The 27,957-nt window shown below is 46.9% G+C and overlaps 1 protein-coding gene across 3 annotated transcripts in view; it reads left to right on the top strand.

Annotated features, from left to right (window-relative positions):
* Positions 1-27,957, top strand: part of LOC138853773 (insulin gene enhancer protein ISL-1-like) — a 562,317-nt gene that overhangs the window by 193,511 nt on the left and 340,849 nt on the right. For 2 of the 3 annotated variants that reach the window (XM_070092442.1, XM_070092445.1), the window contains exons 4-5: positions 6,413-6,511; positions 9,685-9,851. In XM_070092442.1, the coding sequence (XP_069948543.1) occupies positions 6,413-6,511; positions 9,685-9,851 (266 nt within the window). The remainder of the gene's footprint in view (positions 1-6,412; positions 6,512-9,684; positions 9,852-27,957) is intronic. The other variant, XM_070092443.1, reaches the window with a different exon arrangement.

The following is a 27,957-nucleotide window of genomic DNA, read 5'->3' on the forward strand; positions in this document are numbered from 1 at the left end:
TTTATAGATGGGGTTGTAAGAGAAGTAAATGCGAGGGTCTTGGCAAGAGGCGTGGAGTTAAAAGATAAAGAATCACACACAAAGTGGGAGTTGTCACAGCTGCTCTTTGCTGATGACACTGTGCTCTTGGGAGATTCTGAAGAGAAGTTGCAGAGATTGGTGGATGAATTTGGTAGGGTGTGCAAAAGAAGAAAATTAAAGGTGAATACAGGAAAGAGTAAGGTTATGAGGATAACAAAAAGATTAGGTGATGAAAGATTGAATATCAGATTGGAGGGAGAGAGTATGGAGGAGGTGAACGTATTCAGATATTTGGGAGTGGACGTGTCAGCGGATGGGTCTATGAAAGATGAGGTGAATCATAGAATTGATGAGGGAAAAAGAGTGAGTGGTGCACTTAGGAGTCTGTGGAGACAAAGAACTTTGTCCTTGGAGGCAAAGAGGGGAATGTATGAGAGTATAGTTTTACCAACGCTCTTATATGGGTGTGAAGCGTGGGTGATGAATGTTGCAGCGAGGAGAAGGCTGGAGGCAGTGGAGATGTCATGTCTGAGGGCAATGTGTGGTGTGAATATAATGCAGAGAATTCGTAGTTTGGAAGTTAGGAGGAGGTGCGGGATTACCAAAACTGTTGTCCAGAGGGCTGAGGAAGGGTTGTTGAGGTGGTTCGGACATGTAGAGAGAATGGAGCGAAACAGAATGACTTCAAGAGTGTATCAGTCTGTAGTGGAAGGAAGGCGGGGTAGGGGTCGGCCTAGGAAAGGTTGGAGGGAGGGGGTAAAGGAGGTTTTGTGTGCGAGGGGCTTGGACTTCCAGCAGGCATGCATGAGCGTGTTTGATAGGAGTGAATGGAGACAAATGGTTTTTAATACTTGACGTGCTGTTGGAGTGTGAGCAAAGTAACATTTATGAAGGGATTCAGGGAAACCGGCAGGCCGGACTTGAGTCCTGGAGATGGGAAGTACAGTGCCTGCACTCTGAAGGAGGGGTGTTAATGTTGCAGTTTAAAAACTGTAGTGTGAAGCACCCTTCTGGCAAGACAGTGATGGAGTGAATGATGGTGAAAGTTTTTCTTTTTCGGGCCACCCTGCCTTGGTGGGAATCGGCCAGTGTGATAATAAAAAAAATAAAATATTAGCCCTTTATTCTATACAATAAGAGATTGTCATAGACAGATAATTCAGATACCATTAATTACTTCATATGATAACGTTGTTTGTAAGATTATCTTCTATGTTGGTCATCAGAACAGTTTTGTTAAGTAACTGGAAGAGATTATATTGGTTATAATTGTGCAATACGACACGTTGCAAGCTTGTAATGGAGCTGTCTAAAAACAGACGTCAATGTCTTGGTTCCTTTCTTGTAGTCTGGATGTTGAAAGTTCAGATGGTGGCTTTGACAGACTGACATCATGTATCAGAACATTGAGTTCTTCTTGGGAGAACTGCTGGGATCTTGAGATGTTTATACTTCATATTAACTTCTACTGTTACCACCTGTGTTACATCCTAAACACTGAGTTTCTTCAACATCTGACAATGGAAGGTCAGGCAGTGTTGTAAACACTGGTATGGTAACACTGGTATGGTAACACTGGTATGGTAACACTGGCATGGTAACACTGGTATGGTAACACTGGCATGGTAACACTGGTATGGTAACACTGGTATGGTAACACAGGTATGGTAACACAGGCATGGTAACACTGGTATGGTAACACTGGTATGGTAACACTGGTATGGTAACACTGGCATGGTAACACTGGTATTGTAACACTGGTATTGTAACACTGGTATGGTAACACTGGTATGGTAACACTGGCATGGTAACACTGGTATGGTAACACTGGTATGGTAACACTGGCATGGTAACACAGGTATGGTAACACTGGTATGGTAACACTGGTATTGTAACACTGGCATGGTAACACTGGTATGGTAACACTGGTATTGTAACACTGGCATGGTAACACTGGTATGGTAACACTGGTATTGTAACACTGGTATGGTAACACTGGTATGGTAACACAGGTATGGTAACACTGGTATGGTAACACTGGTATGGTAACACTGGCATGGTAACACTGGTATGGTAACACTGGCATGGTAACACTGGTATGGTAACACTGGCATGGTAACACTGGTATGGTAACACTGGTATGGTAACACTGGCATGGTAACACTGGTATGGTAACACAGGTATGGTAACACTGGTGTGGTAACACTGGTATGGTAACACTGGTATGGTAACACTGGTATGGTAACACTGGGTAACACTGGTATTGTAACACTGGTGTGGTAACACTGGTATGGTAACACTGGTATGGTAACACTGGTATGGTAACACTGGTATGGTAACACTGGTATGGTAACACTGGCATGGTAACACTGGTATGGTAACACTGGTATGGTAACACTGGTATTGTAACACTGGCATGGTAACACTGGTATTGTAACACTGGCATGGTAACACTGGTATGGTAACACAGGTATGGTAATACTGGTGTGGTAACACTGGTATGGTAACACTGGTATGGTAACACTGGTATGGTAACACTGGGTAACACTGGTATGGTAACACTGGTGTGGTAACACTGGGATGGTAACACTGGTATGGTAACACTGGTATGGTAACACAGGTATGATAACACAGGTATGATAACACAGGTATGGTAACACAAGTATGGTAACACAAGCATGGTATAACACAGATATGGTAACACAGGTATGGTAACACAAGTATGGTAACACAGGTATGGTAACACTGGTATGGTAACACAGGTATGATAACACAGGTATGGTAACACAAGTATGGTAACACAGGTATGGTAACACAGGTATGGTAACACAAGTATGGTATAACACAGGTATGGTAACACAGGTATGGTTACACAAGTATGGTAACACTGGTATGGTAACACAGGTATGGTAACACAGGTATAGTAACACAGGTATGGTAACACTGGTATGGTAACACAGGTATGGTAACACAAGTATGGTAACACAGGTATGGTAACACTGGTATGGTAACACAAGTATGGTAACACAGGTATGGTAACACAAGTATGGTAACACAGGTATGGTAACACAAGTATGGTAACACAAGTATGGTAACACAAGTATGGTAACACAAGTATGGTAACTCAAGTATGGTAACACAGGTATGGTAACACAGGTATGGTAACACAGGTATGGTAACACAAGTATGGTAACACAGGTATGGTAACACAAGTATGGTAACACAGGTATGGTAACACAAGTATGGTAACACAGGTATGGTAACACAAGTATGGTAACACAGGTATGGTAACACAAGCATGGTAACACAAGTATGGTAACACAGGTATGGTAACACTGGTATGGTAACACAAGTATAGTAACACAAGTATGGTAACACAAGTATGGTAACACAAGTATGGTAACACAGGTATGGTAACACTGGTATGGTAACACAAGTATAGTAACACAAGTATGGTAACACAAGTATGGTAACACAAGTATGGTAACACAGGTATGGTAACACAGGTATGGTAACACAGGTATGGTAACACTGGTATGGTAACACAAGTATAGTAACACAAGTATGGTAACACAAGTATGGTAACACAAGTATGGTAACACAGGTATGGTAACACAGGTATGGTAACACAGGTATGGTAACACTGGTATGGTAACACAAGTATAGTAACACAAGTATGGTAACACAAGTATGGTAACACAAGTATGGTAACACAGGTATGGTAACACAGGTATGGTAACACAGGTATGGTAACACTGGTATGGTAACACAAGTATAGTAACACAAGTTTGGTAACACAAGTATAGTAACACAAGTATAGTAACACAAGTATAGTAACACAAGTATAGTAACACAAGTATAGTAACACAAGTATAGTAACACAAGTATAGTAACACAAGTATAGTAACACAAGTATAGTAACACAAGTATAGTAACACAAGTATAGTAACACAAGTATAGTAACACAAGTATAGTAACACAAGTATAGTAACACAAGTATGGTAACACAAGTATGGTAACACAAGTATGGTAACACAAGTATGGTAACACTGCTTGTTTTTTTCTTTGTTTTAACAAAGAATATTCGCAAAAAATGCAACAAGAGTACTGAGATTGTTCAAACAAACTCTTCGTGGTTTTTGATACAACTCTCTTTATTTAAATATTAAATCACTTAAAAATAAACTTCTAAACTTCATTAAAACTGTATGTATATATGTACATACTGTCACTATGTATACATATACACCCGTTATAGCTAAGTTCCTTGTTAGCTGAGGGTAGGTTGCAATATCTCACTAACTAAAACCAATTTGAAAACCAACTTACTGACGTTTTGCAATTTTGCAACACCAGCATAACGTAAAAACCAACTTACTGACGTTTTACAATTTAGCAACACCAGCATAACGTAAAAACCAACTTACTGACGTTTTGCAATTTGGCAACACCAGCATAACGTAAAAACCAACTTACTGACGTTTTACAATTTAGCAACACCAGCATAACGCAAAAACCAACTTACTGACGTTTTACAATTTAGCAACACCAGGATAACGTAAATACCTCCAGATATCTCTGACAACAAAGTGTTTGTTGTTATTGATCAGTGAACTGAACAGGTTGAATAAGATCACTCTGTGATAACTCTGATTTTAACCTGTTATTACTCGGTGAAGAATCCGAGGGGTGATCACACATTACTCACTAACACAGCTACCCCCTCCCTTCCCCCTCCCCATCTCCCCCACCTCTCCCCTCACACAGCCTCCTCCTCCCCCCAACACACCCCCACCAGCGGTCATTTGCATACTCGCACCTGCCGCGCGTTTAAAACTAATTTTCGCTAATAATCGTGTGCTGGGGTGTGTGATTTGTTGGGGGTGGGGGGAGGGTACGAGGGTGGGGGAGAGAGGGAGGGGGCGAGGGTGAGGGGAAGGAAGTGGGGAGAGAGAGAGGACAGGGAGGGTAACAGAGGGGAGAGATGACGGAAAGGAAGGATAAAGAGGGAGAAAGAGGAAGGGAAGGGGAAAAGAGGGGAAGTGAGGTAGGGGGAAAGGGAAAAGAGAGGAAAGGAGGTGGAAAAAAGGAAAGAGAGGAAGGAGGGGGAGAGGAAAGGGAGGGAGGAAAAGAGGGAAGAGAGGGGAAAAAGGAGAGGGAGAGGGGGTTAAGGAGAGGAAGAGAGGGGAAAAAAGGAGAGGGAGAGGAGGTTAAGAGAGGAGAGGAAGAGAGGGTAAAGATTAGCTCCGTAGGGGTCATGGTATTGCGTGGCTGCACGCAAATGCACTCACACGCAAAAAAACATGCATACACATGTAAACGTACACACACACACACACACACACACACACACACACACACACACACACACACACACACACACACACAGGTTACATATATAGCTTTAAGAAGAGGTATGATAACGCTCACGGAGCGGGAAGAATGACCGGGTAGCGGCCAGTTGAAGAGGCGGGGCCAGGAGCTGTGACTCGACCCCCGCAACCACAACTAGGTGAGTACAACTAGGTGAGCACACACACACACACACACACACACACTACCTCTGCTCCAAAGGTGATTGTTGTGAGTCATGATAGAGATAGATACATAGAGATAGATAAATAGATAGATAGATAGATAGATAGATAGATAGATAGAGAGAGAGAGAGAGAGAGAGAGAGAGAGAGAGAGAGAGAGAGAGAGAGAGAGAGAGAGAGAGAGAGAGAGAGACTGGAAGATAAGTTGGCAGGTGTGTCAATTCTGTCAGGTTGAAGTGGAGAAGTTGTGATAAGTGATATAAGAGGAGATTAATGAAGATTCTGGTGGTAGTGGTGGTGGTGGTCGTCGTCGTGGTCGTGGTAGTCGTGATAGTGGTGATAGTCATGGTAGTTGTGGTAGTCGTTGTGATAGTCGTGGTAGTCGTGGTGGTGGTGGTAGTCGTTTTAGTGGTGGTAGTCGTGGTGGTGGTGGTAGTCGTGGTGGTGGTGGTAGTCGAGGTGGTCGTGGTGGTAGCTGTGGTGGTGGTGGTGGTAGTCGTGCTGGTAGTCGTGGTAGTGGTGGTGGTGGGGTAGTGGTAGTGGAGTGGTAATTAGTGGTGGTAGTATAATTAAGGTAGCAATGGTAGTAGTATTGTAGTAGTGGTAATGGTGAGAATAGGTAGTAGTAGTAGTTAGGTGGAAGTAGTAGTAGTAGTAGTAGTAGTAACAGTAGTACTAGTAGGGGTAATAGTAGTAGTAATAATAGTAATTTATTATTATTATCATTATTATTATTATTATTATTATTATTATTATTATTATTATTATTATTATTATTATTATTATTATTATTATTATTATTATTATTATTATTATTACTGTGACAGCATTTACAATCAGTCATTGCTTTACAGATTATTCGGTGCTAAATGCGACAAGTGTGGAGGTGGATTCTCTCGCTCAGACATGGTGATGCGAGCAAGATCGAAAATCTTCCACCTGGACTGTTTTAGGTACGTCATCGTACGTGTTGCAGGTAGGATGACGTACGTGCTTACGGAGGTCTGCGTACGTGCTTCAGGTAGGCCTCTCTCTCTCTCTCTCTCTCTCTCTCTCTCTCTCTCTCTCTCTCTCTCTCTCTCTCTCTCTCTCTCTCTCTCTCTCTCTCACTCTCTCTCTCTCTCTCTCTCTCTCTCTCTCTCTCTCTCTCTCTCTCTCTCTCTCTCTCTCTCTCTCTCTCTCTCTCTCTCTCTCTCTCTCTCTTTCTCTCTCTCTCTCTTTCAGTTCGCTCTGGATGGCCATTAAATTTAGTCTTCTGAAGATAGTAATAGTCATTATTTAACTATTGTTTTAATCGTCCATTTAACAAAGAAGTATAGTAAGAAAAATGGTAGTAGTAGTAGTAGTAGTAGTAATCGTGGTAGTAGTCGTGATAGTAGAAGTAATATCTGAGAAAGCCTAGGAAACGAATGGATTTGATAGTTAAAAATAGGAGAAGCGAGTTAGTAAATGGAGAGTTAGAGGTATCGGGAAGGTGGAGAGAATATTTTGAGGAAATGTTAAATGCTGATGAAGATAGGGAAGCTGTGATTTCGTGTATAGGGCAAGGAGGAATAACATCTTGTAGGAGTGAGGAAGAGCCAGTTGTGAGTGTGGGGGAAGTTCGTGAGGCAGTGGGTAGAATGAAAGGGAGTAAGGCAGCTGGGATTGATGGGATAAAGATAGAAATGTTAAAAGCAAGTGGGAATATAGTTTTGGAGTGATTAGTGTTTTTAATTAGTAAATACATGGAAGAGGGTAAGGTACCTAGGGACTGGCAGAGAGCATGCATAGTTCCTTTGTATAAAGGCAAAGAGGACAAAAGAGAGTGAAGAAATTATAGGAGAATAAATCTGTTGAGTATACCTGGTAAAGTGTATGTTAGAGTTATTATTGAAAGATTTAAGAGTAAGACGGAGAATAGGATAGCAATTGAATGAGGAGGCTTTAGGAAAGATAGGGTGTGTGTAGACCAAGTGTTTACAGTGAAACATATAAGGGAACAGTATTTAGATAAGGGTAAAGAGAATTTTGTGGCATTTATAGATTTGGAAAAGGTGTATGGCACGGTGGACAAGGGAGTAATGTGGCAGACGTTGCAAATGTATAGAATAGGAGGTAGATTACTGAAAGCAGTGGAGAGTTTTTATGAGGATAGTGAGGCTCAGGTTAGAGTATTTCTCAATAAAAGTAGGCCTTGGACAAGGATGTGTGATGTCACCATGGTCGTTCAATAAATTTATAGATGGGGTTGTAAGAGAAGTGAATGCTCGGGTGTTGGCATGAGGTTTGGAGCTAAAAGATAAAAAATCTAGCACGAAGTGGGAGTTGTCACACTTGCTCTTTGCTGATGACACTGTGCTTTTGGTAGATTTTGAAGAGAAGTTGCAGAGGTTGGTGGATGAGTTTGGTAGGGTATGTAAAAGAAGGAAATTAAAAGTGAATATTGGAAAGAGTAAGATGACGAGGATAAAAAAAATAGGTGACAAAAGATTGGATATCAGATTGGAGGGAGAGAGAATAGAGTAGGTGAATGTATTCAGATATATAGGAGTAGACGTGTCAGCATATGGGTCTATGAAAGATGAGGTTAACCATAGAACTGATGAGGGGAGAAAGGTGAGTGGTGCACTTAGGAGTCTGTGAAGACAAAGAACTTTGTCCATAGAAGCAAAGAGGGGATTATATGAGAGTAAAGTTATACCAACGCTCTTATATTGGTGTGAAACATGAGTGGTGAATACTGCAACAAGCAGAGGGCTGGAGGCAGTGGAGATGTCATGTCTGAGAGCAATGTGTGGTGTGAATATAATGCAGAGAATTCGTAGTTTGGAAATTAGGACGAGGTGCTGAATACGAAAACTATTATCCAAAGGACTGAGGAGGGGTTGTTGAGGTGGTTCGGACATGTAGAGAGGATGGAACAAAAGAGAATGACTTCGAGAGTGAGGTAGGGTCCCGCCTAGGAAAGGTTGGAGGGAGAGGGTAAAGGAGGTGTTGTGTGCGAGGGGTCGGACTTCCCGCAAGCGTGTGTGAGCATGTTAGATAGGAGGGAATGGAGACAAATGTTTTTTAGGACTTGGCGTGCTGTTGGAGTGTGACCAAGGTAACATTTATGAAGGGATTCAGGAAAACCGGCAAGCCGAACTTGAGTCCTGGAGATGTGACGTACAGTGTCTGCACTCTGAAGGGTGTTAATGTTGCAGTTTTATAACTGTAGTGTAACCACGCCTCTGGCAAGATAGTGATGGAGTGAATAATGACGAAAGTTTTTCTTTTTCGGGCCACCCTGCTTTGGTGGGAGACGGCCGATGTGTTTATATATATATATATATATATATATATATATATATATATATATATATATATATATATATATATATATATATATATATATATATATATATATATATATATATATATATATATATATATATATATATATATGCAAAACAACCACTCTGAAAGAATAGAGAAATTCCAAGCGCTTTCAGAGTGGTTGTTTTGTATATTCTGAAATCACCTGTTTAATGTGATCTTATTGCATATATATATATATATATATATATATATATATATATATATATATATATATATATATATATATATATATATATATATAATATATATATATATATATATATATATATATATATATATATATATATATATATATATATATATATATATATATATATATATATATATAGACAGAGAGAGAGAGAGAGAGAGAGAGGGAGAGAGAGAGAGAGAGAGAGAGAGAGAGAGAGAGAGAGAGAGAGAGAGAGAGAGAGAGAGAGAGAGAGAGAGAGACAGACAGACAGACAGACAGACAGACAGACAGACAGACAGACAGACAGACAGAGACAGAGAGAGAGGTGTTTGTACGTTTAGCATCTTTGAAAGACAGACATGCAGACGGGCAGGTAGACAGGCAGATAGACAGGCAGGTAGACAGGCAGGTAAACAGGCAGGTAGACATGCAGGTAGACGGAATTAAGAGTACAGAGTTTCCACTAAAAATTTTGCTCCCAAATATGCAGGTGCAGGAGTAAGGGTTATATTAATTGAGGGTCAGTGGTTCAGTAATATTACAGAGTAATATTAACGTAAGGAAGATTGAGGACTCAGCCGGGTCGTCCCGTAGGTGCAGGTCCTGTGGCAAGCAACTGCTGCCGGGGGACGAGTTTGCGCTGAGAGACGACGTGCTGTTCTGTCGTCACGACTACGACGCCATCAAGGAGGAGGCACAGGACGACGAGGTTACTGACGACAACCATAACACTGACCCTGGTTGTCCTGTCCAACTGGCAGGTGAGTACTGCTGTGTGAACTGCTGTGTGTACTGCTGTGTGAACTGTTGTGTGTACTGCTGTGTGTACTGCTGTGTGTACTGTTGTGTGAACTGCTGTGTGTACTGCTGTGTGAACTGTTGTGTGTACTGCTGTGTGAACTGTTGTGTGTACTGCTGTGTGTCCTGCTGTGTGTACTGTTGTGTGAACTGCTGTGTGTACTGCTGTGTGAACTGTTGTGTGTACTGCTGTGTGTACTGCTGTGTGTATTGTTGTGTGAACTGCTGTGTGAACTGCTGTGTGTACTGCTGTGTGTACTGCTGTGTGTACTGCTGTGTGTACTGCTGTGTGTACTGTTGTGTGTACTGCTGTGTGTACTGCTGTGTGAACTGTTGTGTGTACTGCTGTGTGTACTGCTGTGTGTACTGTTGAGTGAACTGCTCTGTGAACTGCTGTGTGTACTGCTGTGTGTACTGCTGTGTGTACTGCTGTGCGAACTGCTGTGTGAACTGCTGTTTGAACTACTGTGTGTACTGTTGTGTGTACTGCTGTGTGAACTGCTGTTTGTCCTGCTGTGTGTACTGCTGTGTGTACTGATGTGTGAACTGCTGTGTGAACTGCTGTGTGTACTGCTGTGTGTACTGCTGTGTGTAATGATGTGTGAACTGCTGTGTGTACTTCTGTGTGAACTGCTGTGTGAACTGCTGTGTGTACTGGTGTGTGTACTGGTGTGTGTACTGCTGTGTGTACTGATGTGTGTACTGATGTGTGTACTGCTGTGTGAACTGCTGTGTGTACTGCTGTGTGTACTTCTGTGTGTACTGCTGTGTGTACTGCTGTGTATACTGCTGTGTGTACTGCTGTGTGTACTGATGTGTGAACTGCTGTGTGTACTGCTGTGTGTACTGCTGTGTGTACTACTGTGTGTACTGATGTGTGTACTGATGTGTGTACTGCTGTGTGTACTGCTGTGTGTACTGCTGTGTGAACTGCTGTGTGTACTGCTGTGTGTACTGCTGTGTGTACTGCTGTGTGTACTGCTGTGTGTACTGCTGTGTGTACTGCTGTGTGTACTGCTGTGTGTACTGCTGTGTGTACTGCTGTGTGTACTGTTGTGTGTACTGCTGTGTGTACTGCTGTGTGAACCGCTGTGTGAACTGCTGTGTGTACTGCTGTGTGTACTGCTGTGTGTACTGGTGTGTGAACTGCTGTGTGAACTGCTGTGTGAACTGCTGTTTGAACTGCTGTGTGTACTGCTGTGTGTACTGCTGTGTGTACTGATGTGTGAACTGTTGTGTGAACTGCTGTGTGAACTGCTGTGTGTACTGCTGTGTGAACGGCTGTGTGTACTGCTGTGTGTACTGCTGTGTGTACTGCTGTGTATACTGATGTGTGAACTGCTGTGCGAACTGCTGTGTGTACTGCTGTGTGTACTGCTGTGTGTACTGATGTGTGTACTGCTGTTTGAACTGCTGTGTGTACTGCTGTGTGTACTGCTGTGTGTACTGCTGTGTGAACTGTTGTGTGTCCTGCTGCGTGTACTGCTGTGTGAACTGCTGTGTGAACTGCTGTGTGTACTGCTCTTTGAACTGCTGTGTGTACTGCTCTGTGAACTGCTCTGTGTACTGCTGAGTGAACTGCTGTGTGTCCTGCTGTGTGAACTGCTGTGTGTCCTGCTGTGTGTACTGCTCTGTGTACTGCTCTGTGAACTGCTGTATGTACTGCTGTGTGAACTGCTGTGTGTACTGCTGTGTGTACTGCTCTGTGAACTGCTGTGTGTCCTGATGTGTGTACTGCTGTGTGTACTGCTGTGTGAACTGCTGTGTGAACTGCTGTGTGTACTGTTGTGTGTACTGCTGTGTGTACTGCTCTGTGAACTGCTGTGTGTCCTGCTGTGTGTACTGCTGTGTGTACTGCTGTGTGAACTGCTGTGTGAACTGCTGTGTGTACTGCTGTGTGAACTGCTGTATGAACTGCTGTGTATACTGCTGTGTGAACTGCTGTGTGTCCTGCTGTGTGTATTGCTGTGTGTACTGCTGTGTGAACTGCTGTGTGAACTGCTGTTTGTACTGCTGTGTGTACTGATGTGTGAACTGCTGTGTGAACTGCTGTGTGAACTGCTGTTTGAATTGCTGTGTGTACTGCTGTGTGTACTGCTGTGTGTACTGATGTGTGAACTGCTGTGTGAACTGCTGTGTGAACTGCTGTGTGTACTGCTGTGTGAACGGCTGTGTGTACTGCTGTGTGTACTGCTGTGTGTACTGCTGTGTGTACTGATGTGTGAACTGCTGTGCGAACTGCTGTGTGTACTGCTGTGTGTACTGCTGTGTGTACTGATGTGTGTACTGCTGTTTGAACTGCTGTGTGTACTGCTGTGTGTACTGCTGTGTGTACTGCTGTGTGAACTGCTGTGTGTCCTGCTGCGTGTACTGCTGTGTGAACTGCTGTGTGAACTGCTGTGTGTACTGCTCTGTGAACTGCTGTGTGTACTGCTCTGTGAACTGCTCTGTGTACTGCTGTGTGAACTGCTGTGTGTCCTGCTGTGTGAACTGCTGTGTGTCCTGCTGTGTGTACTGCTCTGTGTACTGCTCTGTGAACTGCTGTATGTACTGCTCTGTGAACTGCTGTGTGTCCTGCTGAGTGTACTGCTGTGTGTACTGCTCTGTGAACTGCTGTGTGTACTGATGTGTGTAATGCTGTGTGTACTGCTCTGTGAACTGCTGTGTGTCCTGCTGTGTGTACTGCTGTGTGTACTGCTGTGTGAACTGCTGTGTGAACTGCTGTGTGTACTGTTGTGTGAACTACTGTCTGAACTGCTGTGTGTACTGCTGTGTGTACTACTCTGTGATCTGCTGTGTGTACTGCTGTGTGTACTGCTCTGTGAACTGCTGTGTGTACTGCTCTGTGAACTGCTGTGTGTCCTGCTGTGTGTACTGCTGTGAGTACTGCTGTGTGAACTGCTGTGTGTACTGCTGTGTGTACTGCTGTGTGTACTGCTCTGTGAAGTGCTGTGTGTCCTGCTGTGTGTACTGCTGTGTGTACTGCTGTGTGAACTGCTGTGTGAACTGCTGTGTGTACTGCTGTGTGAACTGCTGTGTGAACTGCTGTGTGTCGTGTGTCCTGCTGTGTGTACTGCTCTGTGAACTACTGTGTGTACTGCTGTGTGTACTACTGTGTGAACTGCTGTGTGTACTGATTTGTGTACTGCTGTGTGAACTGCTGTGTGAACTGCTGTGTGTACTGCTGTGTGTACTGCTGTGTGTACTGCTGTGTGTACTGCTGTGTGAAGTGCTGTGTGTACTGCTGTGTGTACTGCTGTGTGTACTGCTGTGTGTACTGCTCTGTGTACTGCTGTGTGTACTGGTGTATGTACTGCTGTGTGTGCACTGCTGGGTTAACTGCTGTGTGTACTGCTGTGTGTATTGGTTTGTGTACTGCTGTGTGTACTGCTGTGTGTACTGCTGTGTGTACTGGTGTATGTACTGGTGTGTGTACTGGTGTATGTACTTGTGTGTGTACTGGTGTATGTATTGGTGTGTGTACTGGTGTGTGTACTGCTGTGTGTACTGCTGTGTGTACTGCTGTGTGTGCTGCTGTGTGTACTGGTGTATGTACTGGTGTATGTACTGGTGTATGTACTGGTGTATGTACTGGTGTATGTACTGGTGTATGTACTGGTGTATGTACTGGTGTATGTACTGGTGTATGTACTGGTGTATGTACTGGTGTATGTACTGGTGTATGTACTGGTGTGTGTACTGCTGTGTGTACTGGTGTGTGTACTGCTGTGTGTACTGGAAGGAGAAAGTCAACGAAGGAGACCACAGAGGAAGAAGAAGCAAGAGTAAAGATAGCTCCTGGTTTAACCATAGATCTTGAGAGGTCAAAATCTAAGTCACCAGTGATTGTACATAGAATCAGCATATCAAAATACAACTTTAACTGACTGGAGAGTGAAGATCTGTTGAGCAGAGTGTAAACACAAGCTGATCGGCTTATTAAAGATCCTCTGATGGGATGTTGAAAGTCTAAGCCAGCTTCAGCTTACCCTAATGTAAACACCATCTGACTGGAACGAGGGAGGAATACAAACACCAGCTGACTGGAACGTAGTAGGAAGACAAACACCAGTTGACTGGAACGAGGGAGGAAAACAAATACCATCTGACTGGAACGTAAGAGAAATACAATTACCAACTGATTGGGACGTAGGAGGAGCACAAACACCAGCTGACATGAACGTAGGATCAGCCGACTGGAACGTAAGCGATACATTATATGAACGTAAACATCAGAAGCTTCGTTGCTCTTGGAAAGTGTATGTGGGTAGTGCAGATGGTGCTGGTGGTGCTGCTGGACAGATATGTGCATATCCTGGGGACCAGGACTGAAAGTGTCGAAGGTGAGGGCTGGAAAGGGTCGTGGGTGAGGGCTGGAAAGGGCTGTTGTTGGCTAGCTCCCCCTCTCCATCCCTGTTTACGGAGTGATGAAAGGACGAGGAAGGAGAGAAGGAAGATAAAGAAGGGTGAGAAGGAAGAGAGAAAGATCAAGTGAGAGGAGAAGAAAGAGGGAGACAGAAGTAAACAAGTGAGTTTAATCACTTGTTTACTGAAAAACAATTTGGCTTTAGAACACATAGAGGTACCAATCATGCAATAAATGTTATTTTTGACACTGTAGCAAGTCTAAAACAGCAGGGCAATCTTGCCTTAATTGCCACCAGAGATGTTCATAAAGCTTTTGATAGCTTATGGCATGATGGCCTTATATACAAACTCATTGACCTACCAGACCATAACTGGACTTTTCTCAGAGTAATTTATAATTTCTTAACTCAAAGAAAAATCATTCCCACCTTTCATGGCAAGTCGACAGAACCTTTTATACCGACGGCTGGTGTCCCACAAGGTTCTTGTCTCAGTCCACTTCTGTTTAACATTTATGTGAATGACCTTCCTCAACCAGAATTTAATGACACAATTGTGACACAGTTTGCAGATGATGTTATTCATGTCGTCTCATCAACTCCAGTAACAGGAAAATACAAGTATGAGAGAGTCATAGAAAAATGAATATTGAACTTCGTCGAACATCTAATTGGGAGAAGAAATGGAGAATTACGACTAATCCTGACAAGGTCCTTGTTAGCACGATAGGATGTTTTGCATCAACCATTGAAGATAAAGGGGGTATCTCCATCAGAGGTACACCTGTAGCCATTAGAAACCCTAACAAGATCTTGGGATATGAAATAGACAGGCTGCTCCACTCAACATCTCATGTAACTAAAAAGATCAGCACAGCCAAAGCCGGTCTTAGCAGACTCTTTCGATTCAATCAAGCCCCTCAACATGTCAAAAAACATCTGTATAAAATGATAATAAGACCTATACTTGAATACCCTTGTGTCCCAATATCATTAACAACAAAGACCAACATGCTACGGTTACAAAGGGTCCAGAATAGAGCTCTTCGATTTATTACCAATACCAGGAGGAGAGACAGAGTTAAAATGGCAGATTTACACACACAACAAGATATCACTGCCATAAATGTACGCCTTGACACCCTAAAAAAGAAACAACTTTATACAATGCAAGAACTATACATGCCAGATAGAGAACATCCTATACAAGTGATAAATACCACCGATTACACCATCAATACTCCACCTCACAGGACTCAAAGAATGACTCTCCCACAGAGGGTTCGTCGTTTTATTCATAAAGATGATTACCTCGACCCATGATTTTGAGCAACTTACCTGACGAAGAAGATTGGATAATACCAGAACCCTTCTATGTATACTGAAAAAACCATCGCCCCCCAATTAGGAGACATCTTAAATAACTTTCTAATGTAAAATTATGCTATTGACTATGGTTGGACACCACCATTAAGAAGCTATTGTCACGAGCTCATAAACTGGCCAGAAAATATTGCCTTTCCTGTCGTATGAATATCCGTTGTGCAATCGCGAAAAAGAGCAACTTGCAACTTGTATAATTGAGCAACCAATTCAGAGTCATGTACTTATATACCTATTATATTTATGTGACTCTGATGGGTTAGTATTATACCTCTTAAAAAATAATCTTATCAATTCAAATACACTTTTTAAATTACACCAAAGTGGTTGGGCCACTTACCTTTTATATCCTACCTCTCCCCCCCCCTCCAACCCTCTTCCAATATTTCCATCCTTACCCATCCTTCTTCCTTCCCCATCTTACCAAAGCTCTGGTCATTAGAAGTGAAGTGAAGTGGAGACAGAAGATAAATATTCATTGATCACTTTTATATCAATTATATTTCCAAAGCAATGTTATGAATTGAACGAGAGAGAGAGAGAGAGAGAGAGAGAGAGAGAGAGAGAGAGAGAGAGAGAGAGAGAGAGAGAGAGAGAGAGAGAGAGAGAGAGAGAGAGAGAGAGAGAGAGAGAGAGAGAGAGAGAGAGAGAGGGAAGGGGGAGAGAGAGAGAGAGAGAGAGAGAGAGAGAGAGAGAGAGAGAGAGAGAGAGAGAGAGAGAGAGAGAGAGAGAGAGAGAGAGAGGGAGGGAGAGAGAGAGAGAGAGAGAGAGAGAGAGAGAGAGAGAGAGAGAGAGAGAGAGAGAGAGAGAGGGAGACAGAAGAGAGGTCAGATAAGAGGTGGGCGTGGCAGTCAAAGGGGCAAGGGGATAAAGAGATACAAACAGTATGGCAAAAGAGGGGATAGAGAGAGAGAGAGAGAGAGAGAGAGAGAGAGAGAGAGAGTAAGGGGAGAGAGTATGAGGGGAGAGGGGGGTGAGGGTAGGGGGTGAACCGAGGTGCAGGGGACAGAGTAGCGCCTACCAGATGCGGCTCCCCTTAGGCTAACTTAATTAGCTTAACCTAATTACCAGTAAATGGCCCTTCACTGACCTGTCAGCCAGGCACTCGCAGACACTCTCTGTTTGTGTATGGTTATAGATAGTGTGTGTGTGTGTGTGTGTGTGTGTGTGTGTGTGTGTGTGTGTGTGTGTGTGTGTGTGTGTGTGTGTGTGTGTGTGTGTGTGCGTGTGTGTGTTCATCTATCTGTTGGAACACATACAAGGTTTTGGTCTGTGATAGATCTGTCGTATGTGTTACTGAAGCTGTGTAATGTTATATTTTCCACTATGTCTCTAGTTTGTCTCTGCTGTTGTAACTCGGAGATTAAGTTGTCTAGCTTCTCTTATAGGAAGCCGGGTATTCTACTTACATCTATGTTCCCTTGGTCTGATTCTTCCCGTGCTAAGCAGGCTTTGTCTGAATTGTCTGTTCCCTTAAGTATTTTCTATATTCTGATTATGTCTCCTTTCTCTTTTCAATTCTAGCATTAGGACTTACAGTGTACGGAGTTTTCTCGTAGGAAAATTTTGAACCAATTTCAGAGTTTTTTTTCCATTAGCTCGGTCTCTACGTCAAGATATTGAATTCGTAAAATAGTAGAGCATATGTTGCATATGTTGCTGTCAACACTTCATTAACACTTCTTACTTATGTGGCTGTGGAGTAACAGTCTCGGCTCTGATTTGGTCTTAGTTGTTAAGTCATCCTTGAACTGATGGTTTGCTTCCTTTCTCCTGCTTACAAAGTCTTTCCTCGTTAACCTGCTGGCGTTAATAATCTCTCACGTTCTCTGTGCTCTATGCTTCTACCTTGGAAAAATAAACACAAATGTAGTTTAATGTGATCCCTTATTGACTACGTTTCGCTCACACAGTGAACTTTATCAGGTCACAAACAGATCTACCTGGGAAAAGAGTACCTCGTTTATTCTTTGGCCTCTCCGCAGCTCTGATAAAACCAAGTTCACTCTGTATTTCACCTTCCCACACTTCCTGATAGGGCTGAACCTTGTCGTGGCCTCCTGAACCTTCCTATCGAGGCCCTCCATCTCTTGGATTACCTCGCCCTTCAATTCCTCGTGCCAGTGTATTACATTTAGAAAATCCCTCATCGCTGCATTAACTCTTCTTCTGTAGTCTGCTTTATTGTTCGCCTATTATTTTCCTTCCACTCGCACTTCCACCCAGTGTTCGGAGGTGAGCAATGTGTACTCACTAATTCCCTAGTGGTGGCCCGTATGCTGTTTTGTGTCAGGATTCACTCCAGGTGGTTGCCAGATCAGGTTGAGCTGATTGATTCCTCCTTCTCCTCACTCTTGTGTTGTCTTCATCGTGTTAAATCATCAACTTACTGCCTTTTTCAGTTGTGTCAGAAATATACCCGACCCTGGATGTGGATCTCAGTTCCACCGGTCTACAATATACGTTACAGTACGGTGGCTGGAACAATTCACAAACAACACTTTTCTGAGTGCGATTTATATACAATATTCCCTGAACTGATAAGCAGATAATTCGAGTAATAAACAAGCCAACACAAACAAACAATGAAAAGTAGAAGAGTGTAACAGAGGAAGAAGAAGAATGTGAATGAACTCTGATAACCTGGTTTAATATTCTACCGTAATTATTTCAAGAACAGGCAGGAGATTAGAGAGAGAGAGAGAGAGAGAGAGAGAGAGAGAGAGAGAGAGAGAGAGAGAGAGACAGAGAGAGAGAGACAGAGAGAGAGAGAGAGAGAGAGAGAGAGAGAGAGAGAGAGAGAGAGAGAGAGAGAGAGAGAGAGAGAGAGAGAGAGAGAGACAGAGAGAGAGAGAGAGAGAGAGAGAGAGACAGAGAGAGAGAGACAGAGAGAGAGAGACAGAGAGAGAGACAGAGAGAGAGAGAGAGAGAGAGAGAGAGAGACAGAGAGAGAGAGACAGAGAGAGAGAGAGAGAGAGAGAGAGAGAGAGAGAGAGAGAGAGAGAGAGAGAGAGAGAGAGAGAGAGAGAGAGAGAGAGAGAGAGAGAGAGAGAGAGAGACAGAGAGAGAGAGAGAGAGAGAGAGAGAGAGACAGAGAGAGAGAGACAGAGAGAGAGTATATCTAATTCCTGAAGGTACATCTACATTAGTAGATATTCCATAATTCCACCTCCCTCCATACCTCTCCCTTTCTCTTCACTTCCCTTTTCCACATTTCTTCTTCTTCCTCCTCCTCCTCCTCCCTACGACTCGTCTTCTTACATCTTTCTCTCTACCTATGGTCTCCAACCTCCTCTTATACCTGTAACTCCCCCACTACCAACATCCTCATCTCCCCTCCGTCGACTCCCCGCTCCTGCCTCCCTCCTATCCATACCTTCCCTCCCTCCCTCCCTCCCTCCCTCCCTCCCTCCCTCCCTCCATCACTCCCTCCCTCCCTCCATCACTCCCTCCCTCCCTCCATCACTCCCTCCCTCCCTCCCTCCATCACTCCCTCCCCCTCCCCTCCCCTCACTCCCTCCTCCCTCCATCACTCCCCTCCCTCCCTCCCTCCATCAACCCTCCCTCCCTCCCCTCCATCACTCCTCCCTCCCTCCCCTCCCATCACTCCCCTCCCTCCCTCCCTCCATCACTCCCTCCCTCCCCTCTCTCCCCTCTCCCCTCCCCTCCCTCCTCCCTCCATCACCCCTCCCCTCCCTCCCTCCATCACTCCCTCCCTCCTCCATCACTCCCTCCCTCCCCTCCCTCCATCACTCCATCCCTCCTCCTCCATCACTCCCTCCCTCCCCTCCCTCACCTCCTCCCCTCCCTCCCCTCCTCCATCACCCCTCCCTCCCTCCCTACTCCCTCCCTCCCTCCCTCCCCTCACTCCCTCCCTCCTCCCCTCCATCACTCCCTCCCTCCTCACTCCCTCCCTCCCTCACTCCCTCCCTCCCTCCCCTCACTCACTCCATCCCCACCCCTCCCTCCCCTCCCTCCCCTCACCCCTCCCTCCCTCCCTCACTCCCTCCTCCATCACTCCCTCCCTCCCCTCACTCCCTTCCCTCTCTCCCCTCCCTCCATCACCCTTCCCTCTCTCCCCTCCCTCCATCAACCTCCTCCATCACTCCCTCCCTCCCTCCCATCACTCCCCTCCTCCCTCCTCCCTCCCTCCCTCCCTCCCTCCCTCCCTCACTCCCTCCCTCCCTCCCTCCCTCCATCATCCCCTCCCCTCCCTCCCTCCCTCCATCACTCCCTCCCTCCTCCCTCCATCACCCCTCCCTCCTCCCTCCCTCCCCTCCCTCCCTCTCCATCACTCCCTCTCTCCTCACCCCTCCCTCCCTCCCTCCCCTCCATCACCTCCCTCCCTCCCTTCCATTCCATTCTCCCCTCCTCCCCTCCCATCACTCCCTCCCTCCCTCCATCACTCCCTCCCTCCCTCCCTCCATCACCCTCCCTCCCCTCCCTCCTCACTCCCTCCTCACTCCCTCCCTCCTCCATCACTCCCTCCCTCCCTCCCTCCTCCATCTCCTTCCTCCCTCCCCTCCTCCATCACCTCCCCTCCCTCCCTTCCTCCCTCACTCCCTCCCTCCCTCCATCCATCACTCCCTCCCTCCCTCCATCACTCCCTCCCTCCCTCACTCCCTCCCTCCCTCCCCCACTCCCTCCCTCCCTCCATAAGTCCCTCCCTCCATCCCGCCATCACTCCCTCACTCCCTCCCTGGCCACAGGCAGTTTTTACGATGAAACACCTTTTTAATTATGACATGTTGATCAGACTGCAGTTTGTGCTGAAGTATTAGTGAGGGAGGGGGGTCCCTGGTGACGCATTCTGGAGGGAGGGAAAGATGGAGGGCAGTATGGAGGGAAAGAGAAGGAGGGAGGAACTAATTCCACTCTCCTCCTGGTGATGGAGTCGAGGCTTGGTACTGATCAAGGACTCTACTGCAGCTACTGTTGCTACTGCTATTGCTGTTACTGCAGCTACTGTTGCTACTGCTACTACTGCTATTGCTGCTACTGCTGCTACTGCTACTACTGCTGCTACTGCTATTGCTGCTACTGCTGCTACTGCTACTACTGTTGTTACTGCTATTGCGCACCGCTGGCTGTACTGCTGCTGCTACGCTACTGCTGCTGCTGCGCTGCTGCGCTGCTTGCTACCGCCACCGCGTCACCTCTTACCTGCTGCTGCCTTGCCTGCCTGCTCCGCCGCTGTGCCGCCGCTGCCTGCTGCTGCCAACAGCACAACTGCGCTGCTGCTGCTGCTGCTGCCGCCACCGCTGCCTGCAGCCTAGCAGCTGCCGCTGCCGCCAGCCGCTGCCTTGCCTGCTGCTGTTGCCGCTGCTGCTGCTGCCGCTGCCACTGCTGTTTGTTGTTTGCTGCTGCCAGCCAGCAGCAGCCGCTGCCGCGCTGCTGCGCTGCCTGCTGCCTGTTTGCTTGTGCTGCTCCGCCTCCGCTGCCACCGCTGCCTGCTTGCTGTTGCCGCCGCCTGCCTGCCACCGCCACCTGCTGCCTGCTGCCGCCTGCCTGCTCCGCCTCGCCTACTGCTGCCTGCACGCCTCCGCCTGCTTGCTGCTTGTTTACGCTGCCTACCTGCCTGCCTGCCTGCTGTTGTTGCTTGCTGCTGCTGCTGCTGCTACCGCCTGCCTGCTGCACTGCACTGCGCCGCTGCCTGCTGCTGCCTGCTGCTTGCTTCTTGCACTGCCTGCTTACCGCCTGCCTGCTGCTTGCCTTGCTACGCGCAGCTGCTGCTGCCACCGCTGCCGCAGCCACTGCCACCTGCTGCTGCTACCGCTGCCTGCTAGCGCTGCCTGCCGCCACAGCCGCTGCCGCTGCACTGCCGCCGCTGCCGCCACCGCCGCCTGCCTGCCCGCACCGCTTGCCACGCCGCCACCGCCGCTGCCGCTGCCGCTGCTGCTGCCATGCTGCCGCCTGCTGCCGCAGCGCTGCCACTGCTGCCACCGCCTGCTGCCTACTGCCTGCCTGCCGCTGCCACCGTCCGCCGCTGCCACCGCCTGCTGCCGCGCTGCTACCGCCGCGCTGCCGCCACCGCTGCTGCTGCTGCTGCTGCTGCAACTGCTACTGCTGCTACTGCTGCTGCTGCTGCTGCTGCTGCTGCTGCTGCTGCTGCTGCTGCTGCTGCTGCTGCTGCTGCTGCTGCTGCTGCTGCTTCTTGTGTTCGTTTGACAGCATTTTTTTCACCTTTTCTCTTCTCTCTCTTCGTCTTTGTCTCTTCTTTTCCCCACTCCATTTCGCTTTTCTCTTTCTTTTTTCTCTACATCTTTCTCTTTGTCTTCTTCATCTCTATCTTCTCCCTCGCCAATTCCGACTTCTTGATTCTAATCTTCGTATTTCTCTTCACGTTTATCATCCACATCTCTCTCTCTCTCTCTTCTCTCTCTCTACACAGGGTTTGACAAGGTTAAGGATCCCTAGCTTTATTGACAGCTATATTACAGGTTAAGGATTCCTAACTTTATTGGCAAGCTAAGAGCTGTTACCTACATCAGCTCATTTGAAAGCATTTTTATTGTTATGAGACATACAAGTAGGGAACAGGATGAAGTTGGAGCCATCTGTGGGCCAGCATTTTCATTTGATCAACTGACGTTATCTCGTTGACATCATTATGCTGTACGAATGTGTTCCATACTCGAGTCATCCTGGGTATGTATGATCTCAGATAGAGTGATGTTCTGGAGAAGGGTACAGCCAGAGTGAAGTTGCTGCTTTCTGCCCGTCTTGTGGCATAAATGCTTGTTTCACGCTGTCCTCAAAGTGGATCCAAGTGTGGTACTTTGACAATATTGGCCTTGTACATAACAGTAAGGCCACCCACATCCCTCCTATGTTGAAGGCTCTGCTGAAATGACAGATCTATCCAGGATGGGTCCAGGCGAGAGATGAGACGTCTTGCTCTGTTCTCTACTCTGTCAAGCAGGCGCAGATGAGAGGGGGGGGGCAGGTAAACCAAGAAAGTGGAGCATACTCAAGGTGTGAGCGTACTTGTGCCTCGTACAGAATCTTGCAAGCCCTACTGTCAAGCAGATGCGAGATACGGCGAAGTGCTGTAAGCTTCCTGGCTGCCTTGTTTGCAAGATTTACAACATGGTTCTTCATGGCTAGTTTGGAGTCAAATTTCACCCCAAGGATATCAACTTCTTCTCCAGGTGCCAACATCCTCCCATTCATCTTTACTACTGCACCAGCATTACCATCATGGTGCCTAGAGATCATCATCATTTGCGTTTTTTCAGGTGCAAATGTTACTTGCTATCTATTTCCCCAAGCTGATATAGCTCTCAGCTGGTGATTGATGTAGCTTAGAGCAGCTGGCATTTCTTCTCTTGGATAAGTGGATGTCAGTGTACAGTCGTCTGCATATGCATGTGATTCTGGGATGAGATGAAGAAGGTCATTGAAGTAGACATTCCATAACAATTGTCCCAGCTCGCTTCCTTGTGGAACACTTGCCCCAATAGGATGTTTTGCTGATTCGTTCCATTGAGAACTACCCTTAGAGATCTGCCATGAAGGTAATCACTGAGGAGACATAGCGTAGAGCCTGCAATACCCAGTGCTTGAAGTTTTGCTAAGAGGCCCTGGTGCCACACCCGGTCGAAAGCACCAGCAATGTCCAGTACTACCACACAGCTGACTTTGGATTCATCCAGTGACTGGTGCCACTTAGTGGAGAGGTTTAACAACAGATCAGCAGCAGAGTAACCTTTCTTGAAGCCATGTTGACGGTCACAAAGTAGTGAGTTGTAGTCAAAAAACTGTCATTTGTCTTGAGATTATTGTCTCAAGGATCTTACCAGTGATTGACAGAAGTGACAATGGTCTGTAGTTGCTGATTTCTGCTCTGCTCTTCTTTTTGTGAACAGGGACTACATTTGCCTCTTTCCACAGAGAGGGCCATTTACACTGTACTAGGCAGTGCTGAAAGATGCGAGTTAGAGGTGCTGCTAGCTGGTCTGCACATCTTCTCAGCAATCTTGGGCTCAACTTGTCTGGGCCCACAGCCTTTTCTTGGTCACGCGATTTAAGAAGGAAATGCACCTCCTCCTGCCTTATTGTCACCACTGACAGTTTTGACACAGTTCTTGCAGCTAGCGAAGGAGGGTCCCTTGCTGGATCAGGAACTTGCATTTTGGTAGCAGTGTTCGGCAAAGAGGTCCGCCTTCTCTTGACTACTAGTAGTGGTGGTCCCATCCTGTCTATTTAGAGGTGGAATGAGTTCATCAGGCAGATAACCTTGTCTGTCCTTGACACCCTCTCTCTCTCTCTCTCTCTCTCTCTCTCTCTCTCTCTCTCTCTCTCTCTCTCTCTCTCTCTCTCTCTCTCTCTCTCTCTCCACCCCTTCCCTTCATCTAGTTTCCTCTCCTCTCTCTCTATCCCCTCCTTTCCTTTATCCTTCCTACTTTCCACCTCACTTTCCCTCATCACCAGGGGAGGGAGGGAGGCTTCTGGGGGGAGGAGAGGATTCAGGGGAGGGGAGGGTTAAGGGGGAGGGGAGGGTTAAGGGGGAGGGGGAGGGTTAAGGGGGAAGAGGAAGGTTGAAGGAGGAGGGGGGTTGAGAGGTCACAAGCGGAGGCACCCACAGAGAATGACAACATTAGCTTCAGTAAGTGAATAAACATTGATCTTCTCCCAGCAGAGTTTCGTTGCCTAGTGGAATCATATTTGTGTTTCTGGATGGTTAGATTCCCCTCTCTTTTCCCCCTCCTTCCTTCCCTCCTTCCCTTCTTCCTTCCTTCCTTCTCTCCTTCTCCCTCATCAAGAGCAGTCTTGGGAAGTGGCGTGACTGTGTGTGTCTCACAGACAGTAGTACTGGTCTGTTCTTCAGCAGTTGTTCGCGTTGCAACCCCTGGCGAGGTAGGGAGGAGGGTGAAGGATAAGGAGCTGGGGGTCAACATTTCACCCAGGATATCACCGGAGCGGTGGGTGAAGAATAGGGTGCTGGGGATCAGCATTTACCCAGGATATCACCAGAGAGGTGGGTAAAGGATAAGGAGCTGGGGGTCAGCACTCCATCTAGGATATCACCTGAAAGTTGAGTGAAGAATAAGGAGCTGGGAGTCAGCACTCCACCTAGGATATCACCAGAGAGGTGGGCGAAGAATAAGAAGCTGGGAGTCAGCACTTCACCTAGGATATCACCAGAGAGGTGGGTGAAGAATAAGGAGCTGGGAGTCAGCACTCCACCTAGGATATCACCGGAGGTGCCACATCGACCCAGTGACGTCTGCTCGTCTGATAGCCAACAAGGAAAAACAAAGACTGATACTCAAAACGGAATTTTAACGAAAAATAAATAAAAAGACGATAAGAAATGAAAACTCTAGACAGAATTTTCGTGTTTTTCGAGTTATTTTTCAATATGTCTTCAGGAAACTTCTAGTGTTTTTCTAATCAAAGACCAGGATGGTCCAGGATGGTCCAGGATGGTCCAAGATGGTCCAGCATGGTCCAGGATGGTCCAGGATGGTCCAGGATGGTCCAGGATGGTCCAAGATGGTCCAGGATGGTCCAGGATGGTCCAGGATGGTCCAGGATGGTCCAAGATGGTCCAGGATGGTCCAGGATGGTCAGGATGGTCCAGGATGGTCAGGATGGTCCAGGATGGTCCAAAGATGGTCAGCATGGTCTGGGGATGGTCCAGGATGGTCCAGGATGGTCCAGGATGGTCCAGGATGGTCCAAGATGGTCCAGGATGGTCCAGGATGGTCCAGGATGGTCCAGGATGGTCCAGGATGGTCCAAGATGGTCCAGGATGGTCCAGGATGGTCCAGGATGGTCCAGGATGGTCCAGGATGGTCCAAGATGGTCCAGGATGGTCCAGGATGGTCCAGGATGGTCCAGGATGGTCCAGCATGGTCCAGGATGGCCACCATGGTCCAGGATGGTCAAGGGTAGTCCAAGATGGTCCAGGATGGTCAAGGGTAGTCCAGGATGGTCCAGGATGGTCCAGGAAGGTCCAGGATGGTCCAGGATGGTGAAGGATGGTCCAGGATGATCCAGCATGGTCCAGGATGGTCCAGGATGGTCCAGGATGGTCCAGGATGGTCAAGGGTAGTCCAGGATGGTCCAGGATGGTCAAGGGTAGTCCAGGATGGTCCAGGATGGTTCAGGATGGTTCAGGATGGTTCAGAATGGTCCAGCATGGTCCAAGATGGTCAAGGATGGTCCAGGATGATCCAGCATGGTCCAGGATGGTCAAGGGTAGTCCAGGATGGTCCAGGATGGTCCAGGATGGTCCAGGATGGTTCAGGATGGTCCAGCATGGTCCAGGATGGTCCAGGATGGTCCAGGATGGTCCAGCATGGTCCAGGATGGTCAAGGGTAGTCCAAGATGGTCCAGAATGGTCCAGGATGGTTCAGGATGGTCCAGCATGGTCCAGGATGGTCCAGGATGGTTCAGGATGGTCCAGCATGGTCCACGATGGTCCAGGATGGTCCAGGATGGTCCAGGATGGTCAAGGGTAGTCCAGGATGGTCCAGGATGGTCCAGGATGGTCCAGGATGGTTCAGGATGGTCCAGGATGGTCCAGGATGGTCCAGGATGGTCAAGGGTAGTCCAGGATGGTCCAGGATGGTCCAGGATGGTTCAGGATGGTCCAGCATGGTCCAGGATGGTCCAGGATGGTTCAGGATGGTCCAGCATGGTCCAGGATGGTCCAGGATGGTCCAGGATGGTCCAGGATGGTCAAGGATAGTCCAGGATGGTCCAGGATGGTCCAGGATGGTCGAGGATGGTTCAGGATGGTCCAGCATGGTCCAGGATGGTCCAGGATGGTTCAGGATGGTCCAGCATGGTCCAGGATGGTCCAGGATGGTTCAGGATGGTCCAGCATGGTCCAGGATGGTCCAGGATGGTCCAGGATGGTCCAGGATGGTCAAGGGTAGTCCAGGATGGTCCAGGATGGTCCAGGATGGTCCAGGATGGTTCAGGATGGTCCAGCATGGTCCAGGATGGTCCAGGATGGTTCAGGATGGTCCAGCATGGTCCAGGATGGTCCAGGATGGTTCAGGATGGTCCAGCATGGTCCAGGATGGTCAAGGGTAGTCCAGGATGGTCCAGGATGGTCCAGGATGGTCCAGGATGGTCCAGGATGGTCAAGGGTAGTCCAGGATGGTCCAGGATGGTCCAGGATGGTCCAGGATGGTCCAGCATGGTCCAGGATGGTCAAAGGTAGTCCAGGATGGTCCAGGATGGTCCAGGATGGTCCAGGATGGTCAAGGGTAGGTCAGGATGGTCCAGGATGGTCCAGGATGGCTCAGGATGGTCCAGCATGGTCCAGGATGCTCCAGGATGGTCCAGGATGGTCTAGGATGGTCCAGAATGGTCCAGGATGGTCCAGGATAGTCTAGGATGGCCCAGGATAGTCTAGGATGGCCCAGGATGGCTCAGGATGGTCCAGGATGGTCCAGGATGTCCAGGATGATCCAGGATGGTCCAGGATGGTCTAGGATGGTCCAGGATGGTCCAGGATGGTCCAAGATGGTCCAAGATGGTCCAGAATGGTCTAGGATGGTCCAGGATGGTTCAGGATGGTCCAGGATGGTCAAGGGTAGTCCAGGATGGTCCAGGATGGTCCAGGGTGGTTCAGGATGGTCCAGGATGGTTCAGGATGGTCAAGGGAAGTCCAGGATCGTCAAGGGTAGTCCAGGATGGTCCAGGATGGTCCAGGATGGTCCAGGATGGTCCAGGATGGGTCCAGGATGGTCCAGGATGGGTCAAGGATGGTACAGGGTAATCCACGATAGTCTAGGATGATCCACGATGAACCGAAACGTCGTTTTAAGGTTCCTCTTAAGTGCGATGTTTTGGTGAATTGTTGCAGTCACAATATTGTGTCATTATTGTTCCTACACTCACAGTACTGTGACATTATTGTTCCTACACTCACAGTACTGTGACATTATTGTTCCTACACTCACAGTACTGTGACATTATTGTTCCTACACTCACAGTACTGTGACATTATTGTTCCTACACTCACAGTACTGTGACATTATTGTTCCTACACTCACAGTACTGTGACATTATTGTTCCTACACTCACAGTACTGTGACATTATTGTTCCTACACTCACAGTACTGTGACATTATTGTTCCTACACTCACAGTACTGTGACATTATTGTTCCTACATTCACGGTACTATGACATTATTGTTCCTACACTCACAGTACTGTGACATTATTGTTCCTACACTCACAGTACTGTGACATTATTGTTCCTACACTCACAGTACTGTGACATTATTGTTCCTACACTCACAGTACTGTGACATTATTGTTCCTACACTCACAGTATTGTGACCATTTCTTTAC

The sequence above is a fragment of the Cherax quadricarinatus genome, chromosome 39 (assembly GCF_038502225.1).
Source record: "Cherax quadricarinatus isolate ZL_2023a chromosome 39, ASM3850222v1, whole genome shotgun sequence".
Lineage (NCBI taxonomy): Eukaryota > Metazoa > Arthropoda > Malacostraca > Decapoda > Parastacidae > Cherax > Cherax quadricarinatus.